Source organism: Nannospalax galili, unplaced genomic scaffold (genome assembly GCF_000622305.1).
Source record: "Nannospalax galili isolate Female #2095 unplaced genomic scaffold, S.galili_v1.0 scaffold14, whole genome shotgun sequence".
Lineage (NCBI taxonomy): Eukaryota > Metazoa > Chordata > Mammalia > Rodentia > Spalacidae > Nannospalax > Nannospalax galili.
The window spans coordinates 553,273-573,243 of NW_008336953.1; the positions used below are offsets into that span (position 1 = coordinate 553,273).

The following is a 19,971-nucleotide window of genomic DNA, read 5'->3' on the forward strand; positions in this document are numbered from 1 at the left end:
ATCCCTGTCCTTTAAAAAAAATATCTGTGGCAGGGGAAGGTGGGGAGAAAGTCAGGATAACTTTGAAGTTTTCTGGAGTCAATTCTCTTCCTTCCTCCCTGTTTTGAGGCAGGGTCTCTGGTTCTGCAGCTGTGCTGTTTACTAGCTAGAGAGCTTCAGGCTGATTCTCCTGCTTCTGCCTTCACACTTTGAGTGCTGGATTACAGATGTGTGCCAACAAATCAAGTTTTTATGCAGGTTCCAGTGTTTGGACTTAGGTTGTCGGGTTTGCATGGCAGCTACTGCCTGGGCCATCTCCCCGTCCCCTAGCTGCTTCCCGACCCTCAGGTTTCTGCCGCCTCTACTTAGTAGTGCTGCGACACCTTCTCATCCCTACTTCCACCTGCTTCGTCTTGAAATAGCTTTTACCGTCTGACTGCAGATTTTCTTGTATTACCTTTGTCAATTTCTTGTTTCATTGACATTTTGTTAATGAATATAATGATTGTCATATATATTAAACTTTTAAATCTTCCCTTTATTTAGCAACTTTTCAGAAATGTGAAGATGGGGACAATGAAGAAATTTGTAGATTTTGTGCGTGCATGCGTGCATGTGTATGTTAGAAGCTTGTATCCTTAAAGTGAAGGGTGTGTTCATGTTAGAAAGCTAAAACTTCCATGTAGAGTACTTTGCAGATGGTGCAAATAATATCAATATAGTCCTTTCTATAATAGTGTTATCAGTATAGAATGAATGATAGTAGTTGAGATAAAGAAAATCCAGCCACATCAAAATGGGGCGTCACTGAGTGCTTAGAGTGTGCTCAAGTCTTGGAAGGGGCAACCCAAAGTTCCTTATTTTTTCCCCTAAGATTAATAGTGGTGGGTAGATGCTAAATTTTCAGTAGTGTATTTAGCCTCTTGTTAAAGGATATGTTTGAAAGGACTAAATATTTCCTCCGATTTTTAGAATTTCTGCTAATGCCATTTAAAAATCAGATACCTAGTGTAACTAAACTCTTGCCTGTTCATTAATCTGACATTTGTGTTAGGCTTAAAAGATAGAATTGATGTATATGACTTAATGTTTCTATGTATAGTGGTTCTAGAAGTACAGAGAGCATTCACCTAGCCTCATCAGGGTTAAGGAAAGATGGTAAAAGTGTTTTAGAAAAAGTTACAATTTCTCTGCCTAAGTGGTTTAGGGACAAAACCAGGAAGGAGTACAAAAGTGGCTCCTTTATAAACTAAACTAGCAGAAGCTTTGAAAAGCCAGGGAGGTGAGCATTGAACATTGAACAGGATTGGGGATTGTGGTAGAGAGAAGTCTATTGCTAGGGCCCCAGATGTGATGCATAGAAGGAAGGCTAAGAGGTAGTTAAGGGTCAGATTGTCAAGTGTGTCATTTATTGTGTTAAAGGACTAGGATATTTCAGGGCTTTTCTATTCGGGAAGGTACACTCAAATGCTCTAGAGGAATATAGGCGCCCAGAACTATCAAGGCCATAGCAATGCCCCTGAGGTCATAATGACAGAAGCAAAGTGGTGGGCGTGAAGAAGGCACAGACACTTGTCGGTAACATGTCAGAGTTTTAGTTGACAAGCCTGGTGAGCAGTTAGTTTGACAGAGAACAGGGTGGAAGAAAATTCAGAACAGCCTTTCAGTTTGAAGAGGTGAAGTACTAGTATTTCCATCCTTATGTCCAGGAGAGGGAGAAGGAGAGGGACAGTGGGAGTTTGCAGCATTTCTTAGAACAAAGCAATGTTGTTTTAAAGTCTTTGTGTAAGTCCTTGGAATTTACTGCCTTGTTTGTCAGACTTGTCCACGGTCATATAAGATAAAACCCCCAGTTTGTACAGAGGATTAAAATGTGCATACTTCTTGTCCACCTTATAATGTTTGTCTTTTGTTGGCACTTTATACTAGCTACTCAGATGGCACAGTATAACACTTTTCTAGAGAAATCCTTTTGCAGCTAGATGGAGTGTTACATACCTTTACTCCCAGCATATGTGGAACCGAAGCAGGAGAATTGCTGAGTTCAAGGCCAGCCTGGGCTATTATATAGCAAGGGATCCCCCCTCCCTCCAGCAAAGCAAAACCATTTTGCCTTTTTGTATATCTCAGCTGATGGTTTTTTTAAGGGTATTTTTATGGGCTGGGGAGATGCACAGTTGATTAAGTGCATGGTATGCAAGTATGAGCACCTGAGTTGGATCTCCAGAAGCCTCGTGTTTTAGTTTGCCTTTAGTTGCTGCAATAAAAGCACTGACCAAAAACAACTTGGGGAAGAAAGGGTTTATTTGGCTTACAAGCACAGTCCACCATCAATGGAGGCCAAGGCAGGAACCAGGAGCGCAGATTATGGAGGATTAGCTGCTTGCATGAAGCGTTAGCAACCTTAGCCACCAGGGAAATGTAAATCAGAACTGCTTTGAGATTTCATCTCACCCCAGTCAGAATGGCTCTCATGAAGAAAACAAATGCTGGTGGGAATATGAGGAAAGAGGAGCCCTTCCTTAGTTTCTGCACTGTTGGTGGAAGTGTAGACTGGTATAGCCACTAGAGAAATCACTGTCAAGGTTTCTCAAGAAACTGAGAACATTTAACATATGACCCACCTGTATCACTTTGGTCGTGTACAGCAGAAATTGCATATCCATCAACAGATAAGGGGGATGAAATAAGGTTCATGTGCACCATGGGGCTTTATTCAGCTCTAGAGAGAAATTAAATTTATCGGAAAATGGATGGAATTGGAAAATACTAAGAGAAATAACAGGCTCAAAGAGGGAAGTAGCACATTGTTCTCATGCACTCTCGTATTCAGATAGATGCTAGCTTCCATTTTTTTTGTTGTTTTGTTTTTGTTTTTTTCATTTACAGTATTTATGGGGGCCAAAGAAGTGCCTCAATGGTAAAAAAACAAACCACTGATTGCTCTTGCAGAGGTCCTGAGTTCGGTTCTCAGCACCCACATGTTGGCTAGTAACTTTCCTTAACTCCAGTTCCAGGAGTCCTCTTTTGGCCTTTGTAGATATTGCATGCACGTTGTACGCTTACATACATGTAGGCAACACACACACACATTTTTTGGTCCTTTTGACACGGGATCTCCCTGCAGCTTCAGCTGGCCTGGAACTTGCTGTGGAGACCAGACTGGCCTTGAACTCACAGAAATCCACCTGCCTCTGCCTCCCAAGTCCTGGGGTTAACGGCATGTGCCACCACACCTGGCTTCACATAAAAAATTAAAACAAAAATATTTTCAGACAGGTTCTCACTGTCTAGGCCTGGGTGGCCTGGAACTTGCTATGTAGACCACTCTGGCCTCAAACTCACAGAGATATGCCTACCTCTGTCTCCCAAGTATTGGGAAATATTATTATATTATTATTTACTTGTCACAGTTCATGTGTGAACATCAGAGTTGGTTCTCCCTTTCCATCATGTGGATTACTGGGGTTTGAACTTAGTCTTGGCAGCTTTACCCAGTGAGCTATCTTGCTGGCTGGCTGGTTTATAATTATTTTAAATTTTTATTTTTTGTGTAGGAGTGTTTTGCCTGTATCTATATAGGTATACCAGTGCATATAATGCTCTTGTAGACCAGAAGACCTGGAACTGGAGTTATAGACAATTGTGATCCGTCAAGTGGGTACTGGGAACCAAACTGGAAGAGCAGCAAGTGCTCTTAATGGCTGAGAAATCACTTCAGCCCTCTATCTTATGTGTGTACATTTATGTGAGAGTGAGTGTGAGGAGAGGTCAGGAAACCAGAAATGGGCCCATGAGGGGAAGGGAGGGATATGGAGAGTAGTAGAGCACTTAGAATGTCAGAGAGCGAAGGCAGGGAAGTGGAGGAGAGGAACAGTTGGTCAGTTGGTTAAAGAACCAACTAAGTCTACATGAAAATGCCATAAAGAAATATGTTGTATGCTAATTAAAATATATATAAAAGGAAGTTAAGCTGTGAAGACAGAAAAGAGCCATAGGTTAACTAGTTATTCCCAAATGTGTCTTTACTTTCATGTCTTATTATATTGGAATGATTAGAAATGGTAAATTGCAGGTGTTGCTTTTCATTTTTTGTTTGTTTTGAAAATGGGGTCTGATCTGGATCCTCCTACTCCCAGTCTCAAGTGATCCTCTTGCTTCAGGCCCCTGATTCTGTGAGACCATAGGCCTCTGCTACTTCACACAGCTTGAGTCTTCATTTTAGTAGTAAAATAAGTAGTACATGGGAATATAGTTTGGTAGCAGAGTGCTTGCTTTGCAAATGCAAGTTCATTGAAACCTCATGACTTGAAAGAAAAAGATCACTATAGATACCATAGTGGGTTGAAAGTGTGTGTCTCAATGCCTGGATTTAGAGTTCAAAGAAAACAAAGCTAAACAAAAACCCATCCTCACAGAAATAACTTAGTGTTTGGTTTATTGCATGTAATTAAGAGAAAAATTTCACTAAGTTTCTGTAAAACATTAATCCCCCCCCCCTTTTCTTTACACTTTATGTTACTGTGTGTGGGGGAGGGAGGGAGGGAGGGGTTTCTTGTAGCCTAGGCTGGCCTTGAATTCCTGATTCTCCTGCCTCTTTCTAAGTGCTAGGATTTCAGGTATGGACCAACAAAACTGGCTCACTATTGTAATTTTGAAATGCTTGTTCTGTTAGGCAGTTGTAGTTATACCGTGCATGTATGTCTGGTGATGCGTATGTTGGAGGTCAGTGGACAGCTTTCTGCATTTGACTCTCTGCTGTCTCTGTGGGTTCCAGGGATTGAACTGAGGTTACAGACTTTGTGACATGCTTTTTACCTGCTGAGCCACCTCATTGACCCCATGTTAGACTTTATTAAATACGTATACTGAAATTTGTGTGTAAGAACATGCATGTGTGCTGGGCATGGTGGCGCACACGTTTAATCCCAGCACTTGGGAGGCAGAGGCAGGTGAATCTTTGTGAATTCAAGGCCAGCCTGGTCTATATGGTGAGTTCCAGGACAGCTGGGGCTACAGGGAGACCCTGTCTCAAAAAAAAAGAACATGCATGTGTAGAGGGCCAGTGTCATTCTTTCATGCCATCCATCTTGTTTTTTGAGAACAGGGTCTTGTACTAATCTGGAGCTTGCTGAGAAGGCTGGGCAGACTGATTCACCAGCAAACCCCAGGGACCCTCCTGTTCCTCTTCCCCGGAGCTAGGGTTATAAGTGTATGCTTCCATGATTTGTTTTTCTTAAATGTAGGTTTTAGGGATTGAACTCAGGTCCTTATGCTTGTGTGGTAAACAGTTTACCAACTGTACTATTTCCCTAGCCCTCCTTTTTTATTTTATTTATTTATTTATTTATTTATTATTATTATTATTATTATTTGGTCTCTTTTTGAGACAGGGTCTCCCTGTAGCCCCAGCTGTCCTGGAACTCACTATGTAGACCAGGCTGGCCTTGAGCTCACAGAGATCTGCCTGCCTCTGCCTCCCTGAGTGCTGGGATTAAAGGCATGCACTACCACACCTGGCAAGAATGGGGATTTATCTTAATGAAACTTTTTAAATTTTCATTGACAAATCACAAGTGTATGACTTTATCAGGCACTACAAGGTATTCTGGTATAATGTAGAATTCTCTTTAACTGTGACTTTATGCATGAGCTTCAAAGCTTGTTACAAATAAAAGCTGTCCTCTCAAGTGGAACTGCTAAACTTTTTTTTTTTTTTCAAAGACAGAGTCTCTCATTTTGTAGCTCAGACTGGCCTGGAACTTCCTATGTAATCCAGGCTGGCCTCAAACTCACAGGAGGTCTCTTACCTCTAGCCTCTTGAGTGTGGATTATACGTGTATGTCATCATTCCCGGCATCTTTGGTTCTTAAGGCCTCTTTATGGGCATTACATGTAGTTGAACATTTGTCTTTTTTATTTTTTTTTTAAATATTTATGACTTATTTTATGTGCATGTGTGTAAATGCACCCATGTCATGCAGTACCCACGGAGGTCAGAAGAGGGCGTCGGATCCCCTGGAAATGGAGTTTTGGATACTTGTTAGCTGCCTTGTGGGTGCTGGGAATTGAACCCAGGTCCTCTGCAAGCAGTTCTCTTAGCCACTGAGCCATCTCTCTAGCCCCAACATTTATCTTTTTGTAATCAACTTCTAGTTGGCTGATAATTTTCTTACTATGCACGGTTGTTCATAAAATATTGTTTCTATGATTGATTCTTCTGTCCCCTGACTACCAATTATTTTGAGCTGTGAATGGTTATTTTTATATGGGAAGCACACCAAATGTCCCAAGTTAGAGTGACTGGAGTTGATTTAAAGAAACTTTTCTGATATACTAGGTTAAAGTGTTTTCCTCCCTAACCCAGCATGTCATGTTGATGGGGCCTAATGGTATTAATAGATTCCTTGTGGAGAGTTGAAATCACCTAACCTTCATTCACTTACATAGGGCTGTTCTTTGTCCTTTAGAGTATGGATGACTGTTACACCCCCTCTCCCCCTATCTCTTTGTGTCAGTGAACAGGCCTCTTGTTTGTCAGGTTTTTTGAGACCAGTAAAAGCAATGCTTTTTCGAACTTTTACTAAGACTTTGTTATTTATATTGTCCTATTTCTATTTGCAAAGATTTAATTTCTGTCCAAAAACAGAAATTATATTCTGATTATAAATTTGGTGGCAATTTCTGTATTTGTAAAATGCAGATTCGTATTAAGGACATCTGTGATTTTTAATTTTTGTGTCTTCACTCTAAGACTTGCTACATATGTGATGAACAAGGAAGAGAAAGCAAAGCAGCCACTGGTGCTTGCATGACATGTAATAAACATGGATGTCGACAGGCTTTCCATGTAACATGGTAAGTATGTTTCCATCATTGTATAGAAATGAAATTGGTAAATAATTTGTGTAACATTGTTTAGCTAAGTACCTACCAACTCTGGTATTATTACAGTGTATTTTACTGGAATAGTTTTTATGTTCACTGCTTAGGATCAAACCCCAGTACTTTGTACATGTTAGGAAAGCACTCTACCACTGAGCTATATCTTTAACTCTCTTTTACACACCTGTGTTGATCTTGATTACTATGCTATAACTTTGAAGCATATAAGAGTTGCAAAGAAGTTTTCCTTCTCCAGGTTGTAGTGTGAGCCAGGCCTTGGTGACATAGGCTATTAAGGAGGTAGAGGTAGAGCTGGAGAGATGGCCCAGCGGTTAAGAGCACTGGCTGCTCTTGCAGAGGACTGGGGTTTGAATTCCTGCATCCACAGTGCGGCTAACAACCATTTATAAATCCAGTTTCAGAGGATCCAACGCCCTCTTCTGACCTCAGTGGGCACTGCACGACACAAGTGCACATACCTGTAACATATCTGTAAACAATACATTCATACACATATAACGAAAACAGACAAATTAAAAAAGTGAGGTAGCCAGGTGTGGTGGCGCACGCCTTTAATTCCTGTACTTGGGAGGCAGAGGCAGGCAGATCTCTGTGAGTTCGAGGCCAGCCTGGTCTACATAGTTCCAGGCCAGCTGGGGCTACAGGGAGACCCTGTCTCAGAAAGACAACCTTCCCCCCTAAAAAAAAGTGAGGTAGAGGCAGGGGGATTACAAATTCAAGTCCTGCCCAAGTTATAGAATGAGCTCAGGGTCACCTTGGGCAGCTCAGTGAGAGAAACACTGTTTCAAAATTGAAAAAAAAAAAACAACCAATGACCAGTAAGATGCATTAGCAGATAAAGGTGCTTACTGCCAAACCCAAATGACCTGAATTCAAACCTTGGATCCCATATGGTGGAAGGAGAGAGCCATTTCCCCCAGTTGTCCTCTGAACTCCACGTGTGCATGATGGTTTGAAGGTAACCCTCTCTCCCATGTACACAACAGAATAATAAAGATAATAGTGACATAGGGATGTAACTCAGTGGTAGAGTGCTTACCTAGCATATGAGAGGCCCTGAGTTCAACCCCCCAGTACTGCCCTGCAAAACACAGAGGGTATAGTTTGTATCCATGTAATCTTTATCACATTATCAAATCAGGTCTTTAGAGAAACATGGCTTTTATTTTCAACACTACATAGATTTTTTTTTTTTTAATTTTATACGTATATCTTTTTGTTTTTTGGGGGAGGGAGATCTTTTCAAGACATCATCTCCTTGTAGCCCCAGCTGTCCTGGAACGCACTATGTAGACCAGGCTGGCCTTGAACTCATAGGGGTCCACCTGCATCTGCCTCCTGAGTGCTGGGACTAAAGGAGTGCACTACTACACCCAGTGCTTCTGTGTGTTTTGCTTGCGTGTACGGTGGAGATCAGAAGAGGGTGTCGGTTCTCAGGAACTGGAGTTACGGATGATTGTTAGCTGCCATCTGGGTGCTGGGAATTGAGTCCAGGTCTTCTTCAAGAGCAGTTAGTGCTCTTAACCTCTGAGCATCTCTCCAGCCCCAAGCACTACATAGATGTTAAAAGTAGGAATTGTTAGGCTAGGTATGATGGTGCATGCCTTTTATTCTAGCACTTGGGAGGCAGAGGCAGATGGCCAGTCAGAACTAACACAGTGAGACCCTGTCTCAAAAAACAACAAACAAAAAAAGTGAAACTTGTTTATTATGAGGAGAATAGGATTTTTTTTTTTTTTGGTGGGTGTGTGTGTCTTTTTATTGATCTTTTTGAGACAGGTTCTTTCTATAGCCCCAGCTGGCCTGAAACTGGCTCTGTAGATGAGACTGGCCTTGAACTCATAGAGATCTGCCTGCCTCTGCCTCCCTGAGTGCTGGGATTAAAGGCATGCACTACCCCACCTGGCAAGAATGGGGATTTATCTTAATGAAACTTTTTAGTTTTCATGGGCTCTCACTGTTCTCCGTTCTTATTTCAAACCCCAGGACTCAAGTAATCTATTGATGTTAGTTAGTAAAGACTAACATCAACCTCCCAGTACTGGGACAGTCTGCATGTGCTGATGTGTCCAGCTCTTAAAGCCGCTTGATGACTATTTGGTGAAAAAAACTTGGATGCATCTTCATCCTTGATGGAAATGAGTTTATTTTAAATTATGACCTTAAAAAATGATAATTTGTAAGTGGAGGTGAATGTTTTTGACCACAACTACAGGAATGCTTTTCTGTCTCTGCACTTGTGAATGAATGTGTATACTGGAATAGCCCAGAACATTGTAGATGCTATTATCTAATGAGCAGAGCTAAAACCCCCCAGCTCTACCTTCTGTTTTCCCCTTTATATTTTCTTACAAATTCCTAAAACTAAGTTTTGTTTGCTTTAAAGTATAATATTTTGAGCTTGGTCTTTGTTTTCAGTGCTCAGTTTGCTGGACTCCTCTGTGAAGAAGAAGGTAATGGTGCAGACAACGTCCAGTACTGTGGCTACTGTAAATACCACTTCAGTAAGCTGGTAAGGGTTAGTTTGGATTTAATACTAAAACAGCAATTAGTTTTAAAAGTAGAGTGACACCGTCATAAAAAATACATAGACATGTAAAAGACATATAGTAGCTTCCTGTTGATTTTTGCTCAAGGTTAAGTTTTTTTAACCCAAGATAAATTTATTTCCTTATTGGAAATGAAAAGAAGTAGTAATTTTAAAATATTTTGCTCTCTAGAATATTCTCTCTCTCTCTCTCTTTTTTTTTTTTTGTAGACCAGACTGGCCTTGAACTCACAGAGATCCACCTACCTCCACCTCCCAAGTGCTGGGACTACAGATGTGCACCACCACACCTGGCTTTTTTTTTAAAACTTTTTAAAAATTTTTATTTACTATTTTTATTTTATGTGTATGCGTGCATTGCTTGCATGTAGGTAAGTGCACCTGTGTCGTGCAATGCCGGCAGAGGACAGAAGAGGCTGTCAGATCTCCTGGAACTGGAGTTACAGACAGTTAGCTGCCATGTGGGTTCTGGGATTCGAACCCGGGTCTTCTGCAAGAACAACCAGTGTTCTTAACTGCTGAGCCATCTCTCCAGCCCCTAGAATATTCTATATTAGAATATATATACTGATAATTGTTAGTAAATGTTTATCATTTTCTGGAAAATTAATTTTAGCGAATTTATATTTTAAGGGTTTAGTTGCTTTGATTTTCTTGCCTGTGATCATTTGGGCTTTGTCACTGTGTCCATTCCTGTTGCATTTCTGTTACCTATGGTGTTTGCTGCCTACTTCCATTTTTATTTTCTAGGAAATAATAAAACAGAAGTAAGATTATTTTACAACTTCTTTAAAGACCTTGAGAAAATACACTTGAACCCAGCTTTGGAATTTTTTAGATTTAGCCTTTACTGTTAAACAGTAACATCAATGATTGAATCAGAAACTTTTGATTGTTATATATTTGTGTCTATTTGTGTCTATTTTCCATTTATTTATTTATTTATTTTGGTTTTTCAAGACAGGGTCTTCTTGTAGCCCCAGCTGACCTAGAGCTCACTGTGGAGACCAGGCTGGCCTTGATCTCACAGAGATCCTCCTGCCTCTGCCTCCCTAGTCCTGAGACTAAAGGTGCACGCCACCATGCCTGACTAGCATCAATATTTTTAATGCTCCAAATGTCTATTTCTCGTTCCTTGAATATGTAGATTCATACACTGAATGGTTTGTTCTTTGTTTTTAAGTTTTATTTTTAAATGATCTTTAGCTGTTGAGTAGAGCTTGCGGTCCTCCTTCCTTCCCTCCCTGCCTCCCTGCTTTCTTCCCTCCCTGCCTCCCTGCTTTCTTCCCTCCCTTGTATAATTGATACTAAGGGCCCTGTCTTAGGAAATGAACACATCATGCTTCCATTGTTCATGCAGTGATGAAATCACCAGATACAACACATTTGTTAGAATGTTTCTCATGAACTGACACATGACTGTACATAAGTATCATTTGTTGCTGAAGACTTTAATTTATTTCAACGACTGAAAAAAAGTGGAATGTTTTATAAGATTTAGATATTATAAAATTGAAAAATTTGAAGCTGGGTATGGTGGTATGTATCTCTAATCCCAGCACTTTGGAGGTAGAAACAAGAAGTTAAGGAGTTCAGGCTCATGTTTTCTACAGAATGAATTTAAGGCCAACCTGGACTACATGAGACCCAGTGTCAGAAAAGAAAAGAAAGGTTAAAAAGAATAAGAAAGGGTTCTGAAGTTTATACAAATAAAGAGTTTTCTCATTACTAATTATTGACATGATGTTAATCCCATTTGCTAGTTGGGAAAAACATTTTTGTTGAGTGAGATTATATAAACTAACTATAGAACTTGAATTTGTTTTATAGTTGCTTTTAAAAATTGATTTTAAACTAATTACTTTTTTTTTTCTTTTTTTTTTTTTCGATCTTTTTGAGACAGGGTCTCCCTGTAGCCCCAGCTGTCCTGGAACTCACTGTGTAGGCCAGGCTGGCCTTGAACTCACAGAGATCTGCCTGTCTCTGCCTTAAACTAATTACTTTTAATGTCACCCAATTTTAATTTTTTAAGTACCCTAAATAATTCTTACCTCCACACGTTATGATTTTAAACAGAAGTGTGTAGTGCTTGTAGAAATGAAAATGTGCATGGGTTTAACACGGATATTTATCTTTATCTGTTCCTAAATGACCTGTAGAGACAAACTTTTAGAGAACTTTTTTTTCTTTACTGAAAGCAAAAGCTTCTTGCTGTGTAAAGTAACTCTAAACGTTGACTTTTCTGTTCTCTAATCTTGGCATCTGTTTTCCCCAAGCCTCCCAAATACTGGGATGCCAGGGATGTGCCGCTGCATCGTACTTTTTGTTCATGGGCATCTTTTGGTCAGTGGGGTGGGTTTTTTCTTTATTTGTTTGTTTGTTTTAAGCCAACATTGAAAATATAGTAGCTTATTTGAAAATAATGTTTTTACACATCTTAGTAAATATACAAAAATAAGACATTAATGTTAAATTTAGGTTAGTTTTTTTGTTTGTAATATAGTAGTGGTATTTAAACTGGATTATATAAACTGAAAGTGATTTTTTAAAAACAAATTTTAGACATTTAAAAACATTTCACACTTGAAAATAGTTTAAACCTAACAGTTATTTTTTATATACATATACACATATGTATATGTTTTCTCTTTTAGAAAAAGAGCAAACGGGGATCTAATAGGTCATATGATCAAAGTTTAAGTGATTCTTCCTCTCACTCTCAGGATAAACATCATGAGAAAGAGAAAAAAGTAAGTGGATTTGTTGTTGCTAATTATGTAGCACATCACTTAATAGAATTTTAAAAATCTTTTTAGATAAAATTGGCTTTTTTATAGCTAAATGGAAACATTGAAGTTCAGAAAGATTTTGGCTAATACAGTACTAAGCCAAAGACTAGGTATTAAATAGTGCCATAGTTGTGAGTATGGTTTTTAAATTACAACTTGATTGAAAGTATGAGTGATTTCTTCCATGTGTTAGCTGTGATCATCTTGTAGAATCTTGAGGTGACTTCAGCAGTAATAGTTTGTTGCTATGTACCATTAACTGATAATGCCACATGTGAGTAATTATCTCAGCCTTTCTCCTTTATATAGAACAACTTAGAGTTCTAAATATTCTTGGCTGGTTTTTATTTTTCATTGGTGCTAATGTTTTATTTTTCTAGTTGCCAAATGTTGTACATTTGTTTGAGAATTTTTTTTTTAATTAAAACATTAAATCTTGCCTAAATACTAATCTTTCCTTTTCTGACTTAACATGTTTTCTGCTTGCATTTTTACTTACTTTAAGGGATGTGATTCGTTTTTAATTAATTAGAAGTGAATATTGTAGAGCTAGTCGTACTCTATTTGTAATTCTTTAGGGATATATTAGCTAGAGTAAAACGATAACCCAGGTGATGTTTTCATGGAAATAAGGATAAAAGAAGTCATCTTAAATGGAAAAGAATATTCTTTTTTAAAAATTCGATTTAGTTTTATTTTACATGTGTACAAGTGTTTTGCGTGTATGTATATAATGCTTGTGCAGTGACCCTGGAGATCAGAAGAAGGGCATTGGATCCCCTGGAATTGTATTAGCCCCGATGTGGGTGCTGGGAACTTAACCCAGGTCCTCTGCTCAAGAGCAGCCAGTGATGTTAACTGCTGAGCCGTTTTTCCACCCCAGAAGAGAATATTCTTACAGAGTTGGTACAGATTAGTTTTAAAAGTATGCCTGCAGATTGTATTTGATAGTTGAAAAGAGATCATGTAATAGTTTTACATCTGGAGATACTTAGGATTTGGGGAATGCTAATGTGTGGCTAGTTCTTTAAGCACATTTGACTTGAATTTATGCTGAATTTATCCTGAGCACTGCGGTTAAAAGGTGTGTGCTACCATGTCCAACTAGCTCATGTTTTAAAAGGAACCAATAATTTGAAGTTAACTATAGCTGTATGTATCAGGGTTTAATTCAGCCATTGATAGTTTAGATTGTGAATTGTTAAAAAAGAATGTCTTCTAATACTGTTAATGTTTATTGATGTTCACTGTAAAAAGGACAACAAACTTTTGTAATGTGTGTTTTCTGTTATGTATGTTATAAGCCTTTCACATGAATTATTTTTGTATTATGTATCACAATTGTCAAATGGAATTGCAAAATAGAATTCTCTTTCTCTAAAGTAACCAAGTGATACACAAAGTAGCAGTGAATTTTACCATAGTTGAAGGTAGGAATGTATTTCAGTCTTTAATAAGGTCTTTTAAAAATTTTGTTTTTAAGCCAGCCAACTGATCTGCTTATCTGAATGTGTATCTGCAGAGAGCTAGAAAAGCTGGCAATAGTAAGGCCATGTTACGAGCCTTAAAGACACCTATAGTCATTAAGGTCCCTGAGAATGGCTATAATACTACATTGGGGGCATTTTCATAAGACTAATTAAAACTTAACTAGTTCTAAGAAATTTAAAAATAAATTGTAATTTTTTTTTGAAGAAAAAAAAATTTGTTTTTTTGTGTGTGTGAGTGCATGTGTGTCATGCATCCATGTCACGCAATGCCCACAGAGATCAGGAGGAGGAGCTAGGTTCCCCTGGAACTAGAGTTATGGGCAGTTGTTCGCCACCTGGGTGCTTGGACTAGAACCTGGATTCTCTGCAAGAGCTACCAGTGCTCTTAACTTCTGAGCCGTCCCTCTAGCCCCTTTAATAAGGTCTTTAATAAGGAATCATCTATATATTCAAAGAACCCTTCATTGAAAAATTCTTGTCATAACTATTGGGAAGATGTAAATCACTACCTTACTTCAGCTTTATTTCAGTTCATAGGCATTCATTTGTTTATTGACAGGGTCTCACTGTGTAGCTTATGCTGGTCTGGAACTTACTGTGTATACGAGGCTGGCCTAGAACTTGCCATCCTTGCTTCAGGCTCCTGAGTGATGGGATTATAGATAATGCACCGCCAGGTCTGATTGTTTTGAAGCCTTTTAAAACGTTGTAAGAATTGTGAAGCTGTCTTTTCATAAAGGTTCAGTGGCATGTCCAAAGTCAGTAGATTACTTAACTCTGGTGGTAGTTGTTTTTATGTGCAAGAAGCATAGCCACAGAAGTGCGGAAAGTTGAGAAATGGAGGGGAGTATCTGATACCACAACTTGTTGCCTCATTGTCACCATATTGGGAATCTTACAACTTCAGAAGTATTCATTATTAAAGACTAAGCTGTAGGTCATTATCTGGAAATTACTCATTCTTTATTGCATTAAAACCATCTTGTACCTGTTGTTTTTGTAGTAGTTTTCAGCTTCTCCAACATTAGTCACTATACTATAGGTGCTCCTTAGCTTACAGTAGGCATTCATTTAGATAAGCTTCACATTTGGAAAATGCACATGCAGCCCACTGAGCACCATAGCTCAGCATTCCAGAGTGCTGTGAAGTTCACCCTTATTACCTACCAGCTGGGAGCTCCTGTTGCTGCCATTGCATCACATTGCCAGAGAGATTGTACCACACATTGCTAGCCCAAGATAAGATCAAAATTGAGAATTTGAAGTGTAGTTTCTGTGGAATGCATATTGCTTTTGCACCATTTAAATTGAGCCAGTCCTGGTGGTACACACCTTTAATCCCAGCAGAGGCAAGCAGATCTCTCTGAATTCTAGGCCAGCTGGGGCTACAGGGAGACCCTGTCTCAAAAAGACAAAAAAAAAAAAAAAAAGTTAAATTAAAAATGGTAAGTTGAAATCATACTGAGGAAAAAAACTCTCTTTATATTGACATTCACCCAGTTCCAAGTAGATCTGCCAAAAGTCTATCTGTCTTTTACTATAGTGAGAAGAGATTTATCCCCTGCCCTTACTTGCCCTTGATTCCAGTCTGTTACTGATTGCTGGCAACAGATACAGGAGCTTTTGCCAGAATAAATTTGTTGGATTAAGGTGAAAGTTTGTGGGTGACAAGTTTAGGATTGACTAGATTTACCTTTGTTGAGGGTTACTCATTTCTTAAGAGAACCAGATTACCTGCTCCTGTGGCTCAAAAGAACAAAACTTCTAATCAACATCCTGTCATTACTTCTCTGTGTCTCAGCAGAGTTTTGAGCATTGGGAGTTACCTGGCATCTACTCTTTATTTTTTAATTTATGTGCTTTTCTTTGGAGATCTTGTAGGACAGTGTTTTTCAGGAGCAACAGTTTACAGTTGCTGTGTGTGTTTCAAATGTGAAGTCAGATGCAACTAGTGCAGAGCTGATTTGTGAAAAGTTTTAGAAGCAATTCTAGGTCCAGACTTCATCCTTGGATGATAGGCACAAGCCAGGGGATTATATATCCTTTTAAACTTTTCTTAGTGTTCCCTCTTTTCCTTTCCCTCTTTCCTTTCCTTCTAACAGTGCTGGGGATTGACCCCAGACCCTCTTGAATGCCAAGTAGGTGTGGACTGTAATGCTGAGCCATAACCTAAGCCCTCTTTTAAGCCCAAACCCTTTTTTTTTTTTTTTTTTTTTTTTTTTTTTTTTTTAAAAAAAAAGAGGCAGGGTCTCCCTGTAGTCCCAGCTGTCCTGAAACTCACTCAGTATGTAGATGAGATAAACTCACAGAGCCCTACCTGCCTCTGCCTCCCAAGTGCTGGGATTTAAAGGTATGTGCCACCATGCCTGGCTTTCCTGACCTCTTTCTAATTTCAGATTTTGTAGTAATGTTAGATTTAAAGTAGCAAAAATACTACAAATAATTCTTCTATACTCTTCACCCATATTTTCAAATATGAGCATTTTACCTGTTACCTTAATTTTTTTCCAATAATGTATAGTTGTACCTGGTACTGGGTTGCAGAAGGACATTTTTACATGATTATAATGTGCTATGAGGACGTTCCCCCCATATTTCCCTCCCCTTCTCCTCTCCTCCTCCTCTCAGCACTTCCTCTCCTCTTCATGACAGTTTCACCTCTCCTTTTTGTATCATACATACTCAGATGATTTCATGTATCTGTAAAATCTACAAATGAGAGAAAATCCTATAATTGTCTTTCTGAGATTGACTCAGTTCACTTAATATGATTATCTATAGATGCATCATTTTCTTGCCAGTAATGTAACTTTCTTCTTTATGACTGAAGAAAATTCCATTTTTTTTATTCCTTTGTTGATAGAAACCTAGGTTAGTTCTATTGCTATTGTGAATAATGCTGCAGTAAACATAGATATACTTATATATCTCTGTGATATTTTAATCTGAAGTCTTTTGGGGAAATTTCTAATAGTGGTATAGCTAGGTCATATGGTAGGTCTGTTTTTAGTTTTTTTTAAGTGAACTTCCACACCGAAGTTCCAAACTGGATGGACCAGTTTATATCTCCACTAGCAATGTATATAAAGGTTCCCTGTTGTCCATATCCTTGCCAACATGTATTACTTCTTTTGTTTTTAAAAATAAATATTTTATTATTTTTTTATTTTATGTATATGAGTGTATTGCCTGCATGTATGTAAGTGTATCTGTGTCATACAGTGCCCAAGGAGGTCAGAAGAGGGTGTTGGATCCCCTGGAACTGGAGTTATGGATGGTTGTTAGCTACCATGTGGGTGCTAGGAATTGAACCTAGGTGTTCTACAACAACAGCCAGTGCTCTTAACTGCTGAGCCATCTCTCCAGCCCCACTATTTATTTTTTTGTTGTTTGTTTTAATTTTTATTTTATGTGTATGCATGTATTGCCTCTTTGTAGATAAGTGCACCTGTGTCGTGCAATACCCATGAAAGACAGAGAGGCTGTCGGATCCCCTGGAACTGAAGTTATGGACAGTTGTTAGCTACCATGTGGGTTCTGGGATTCAAACCTGGTTCTTCTGCAAGAACAGTCAGTGTTCTTAACCGCTGAGCCATCTCTCCAGCCCCCATTATTTGTTTTCTTAATGACTGTCATCTTGACTGGGGTAAAGTGGACTATCAATTTAATTTTAGTTTGCATTTCTCCAACAACTAATGAGATTGAGTGTTTTGACATGTTGTTGGCCATTTGTACTTCATCTTTTAAGTATTGTCTATCTCATTAGCCTACTTAGTGATTGGGTTGTTTGATTTGTTATTTCATTTTCTTTTTTTAGTTCTTTGCATATTCTATTTGATTTATTTACCTTTATTTTATGTGTATGAGTATTTTGCCCGCATGTGTGTAAGTGCACCTGTGTTGCGCTCTGCTGGCAGAGGTTAGATGAAGGTGTCAGATTCCCCTGGAACTGGAGTTATAGACAGTTGTTAGCTGCCATGTGTGTGCTGGGACCCAAACCCACGTTCTCTGGAAGAGCAGCCAGTGCTTCTAACTGCTGAGCCATCTCTCTGGCCCCTGTGCAGAATCTTTTCAGTTTCATGAGGTTCCATTTGTCAATATTCAGTCTTATTTCATCAGTTACTAAATAAAGTCCTGTGCACTATGCAGGATGTTTTTGCCTATGGATATATCTTGATGTATTTTCCATACTTTTTCTTCTAACAGTTTCAGATCTTACATGAAGGCCTTTGATCCATTTGTAATTGATTATTGAGCAGGGTAAGAGGTAAAGATGTATTTTTCACTACATATGGATATCCAGTTTTCCCAGCACCATTTGTTGAAGAGGCTAATCTTACTCCAGTTTACATTTTTGCCAGTTTTGTCCAAAGCCAGGTGTCTGTAGCTGTATGAGTTTGTATTTGGCTCCTTAGTTCTGTTCCATTGATCTGCGTTTGTTTTTGTGCCGGTGCCTTTTTTGTTTAGTTACTACGGTTCGATACTTACTATAACTTAAAATCAGATGTGGTAATACCTCTGGTCTTTAAAAAGAAACAAAACCCTTTCATTTATTCTTTAACAATTTCATACATGTATGTAATGCATCTTGATCATAACCACTCCCTATTTCTGCCTCTCATTTCCTGTAAATATCTCCAGTACACCCCCCTTCCCACCGATTATTCCTACCCCCATTTTGTAACCCACTGAGTCCAAGTAGTGCTGCCTGATGGGATATTGACTGATCTAGTTGGCTTGATCTTGTGCAAATCTTGGTAGTGCGTTCACGAGTGCAGCTGCCATTCATGTCCAAAAGATAGCATTTCCCAGCACCCTGTTCCATCCTCTAGCTCTTGCATTCTTTCTGTCCCTCTTTTGTGGTGCTCCCTGGGTCTTGGAGGTCGGGGGCTGAACACTCAAATTTCACAAGCTATCAGTCTCTACTTTGTTGCTCACTGCAGAAAGACATTTCTCTGACCAAGGCCGAGAGCAGCACCTATCTATATTTATAAGCATAAATATTTAGAAGCCTGTGTGATAACTTGATTATTTAGCAAAACTACAATAGTAACCCCCCCCCTTCTGGGGGTACCTGGGCTTTTGACCAGGTTTATAGTCCAAGGCATGAAGTTTGTCCTGTGGAGCAATCCTCAAATCCAGTCAGAAAGTGTTTGGTTAGCCCCATAGCCTTCATGCTGGTATTGTACTAGTGGGCATTCAGGGTGCATTGGCTGGGTAAAACCATTGATACCTGTTTTTCTCCAGTGGCCTGCATAGGACCTTCTGGCACTGTGAAAGCTAACCAGCTGGGAGGAAGTTTTTCGGTTAGTTCCAGCTTGATTTCTCTATATCCTGTAAAGTGTGTTGTGTCTTCAGCAATAGGGTCTTACCATCTAGTTAATGGTGGGCAGCCAAGAACTGTGTTGTGCCTTTTCCCTCTCTGGCCAGTAAGTAGTAGGGAGGTATCCCATGCCTGTTTTGCTCAGGATTGCTTAGGCTAGCTGTCCATTTACGTGATGTATATTGTATTATTTTCATTTTGTGCTTTCATAAGTTTAAGTTAACTTTTTTTTTTTTTTTTTTTTGTGAAGAAAGATTAGAATTTTGATAGGGATTGCATTGAATCCATGTAGCTTTCTTTTGGTAGTATGGCCATTTTCACAGTATTTGAGAAAGGGAGATCTTTCTATCTTCTAGTGTCTTCCTCAGTTTCTTTCATCAGTGTTTTAAAGTTTTCATTGCAGTGGTCTTTAACTTCTTTGTTTAGGTTTATTCCAAAGTATTTTATTTGTGTCAGTTATGAACGGGATTGTTTTTCTGATGTGTGTGGGCATGTGTCGTCGTCTCTTCCCCCCCCCCCCCCCCCCCCCCCCCCCGGAGAAGCTTGGAGAGTTTCCCTGTAGCCTCGGCTGACCTGGAACTCACTAGGTAGACCAGGCTAGTCTTGAACTCACAGAGCTCCACCTGCCTCTGCCTCCCAAGTGGATTAAAGGTGTGCACCACCACTCCTGGCTAAGGTGTTGTTTCTAAGGCACCTGTTTGTTTCATGTCTTCATGGAATGGGCTCAGCTCTCATGCTTTGTTTGGCAAGCACTTATCGTGCTGATTTCTTTTTCATCGTTTGTTATTAGTAGATAACAAGCCTACTAATTGTTCTTTGTTAATTTTGTTTTCTTCTACATTGCTGAAAGTATTTATCAGATCTGAGTGTTTTTAGGGTCTCTGTAGAATTATATCATCTGCAAATAAGGATACTTTGACGGTTTCTGTTCTTTAT

General features: G+C 39.1%; 1 protein-coding gene and 1 non-coding gene across 12 annotated transcripts in view; both read left to right on the forward strand.

The window, feature by feature from the left end:
* Positions 1-19,971, forward strand: part of Mllt10 (MLLT10 histone lysine methyltransferase DOT1L cofactor) — a 193,024-nt gene that overhangs the window by 68,540 nt on the left and 104,513 nt on the right. For 9 of the 11 annotated variants that reach the window (XM_029562886.1, XM_029562888.1, XM_029562890.1 and 6 more), the window contains 3 exons: positions 6,734-6,837; positions 9,304-9,397; positions 12,088-12,183. In XM_029562886.1, the coding sequence (XP_029418746.1) occupies positions 6,734-6,837; positions 9,304-9,397; positions 12,088-12,183 (294 nt within the window). The remainder of the gene's footprint in view (positions 1-6,733; positions 6,838-9,303; positions 9,398-12,087; positions 12,184-19,971) is intronic. The other 2 variants (XM_029562892.1, XM_029562894.1) reach the window with 1 other exon arrangement.
* On the forward strand, positions 13,703-13,832 carry LOC115070145. Its single transcript, XR_003849351.1, has one exon. It is a non-coding gene; the product is annotated as a small nucleolar RNA SNORA33 (small nucleolar RNA).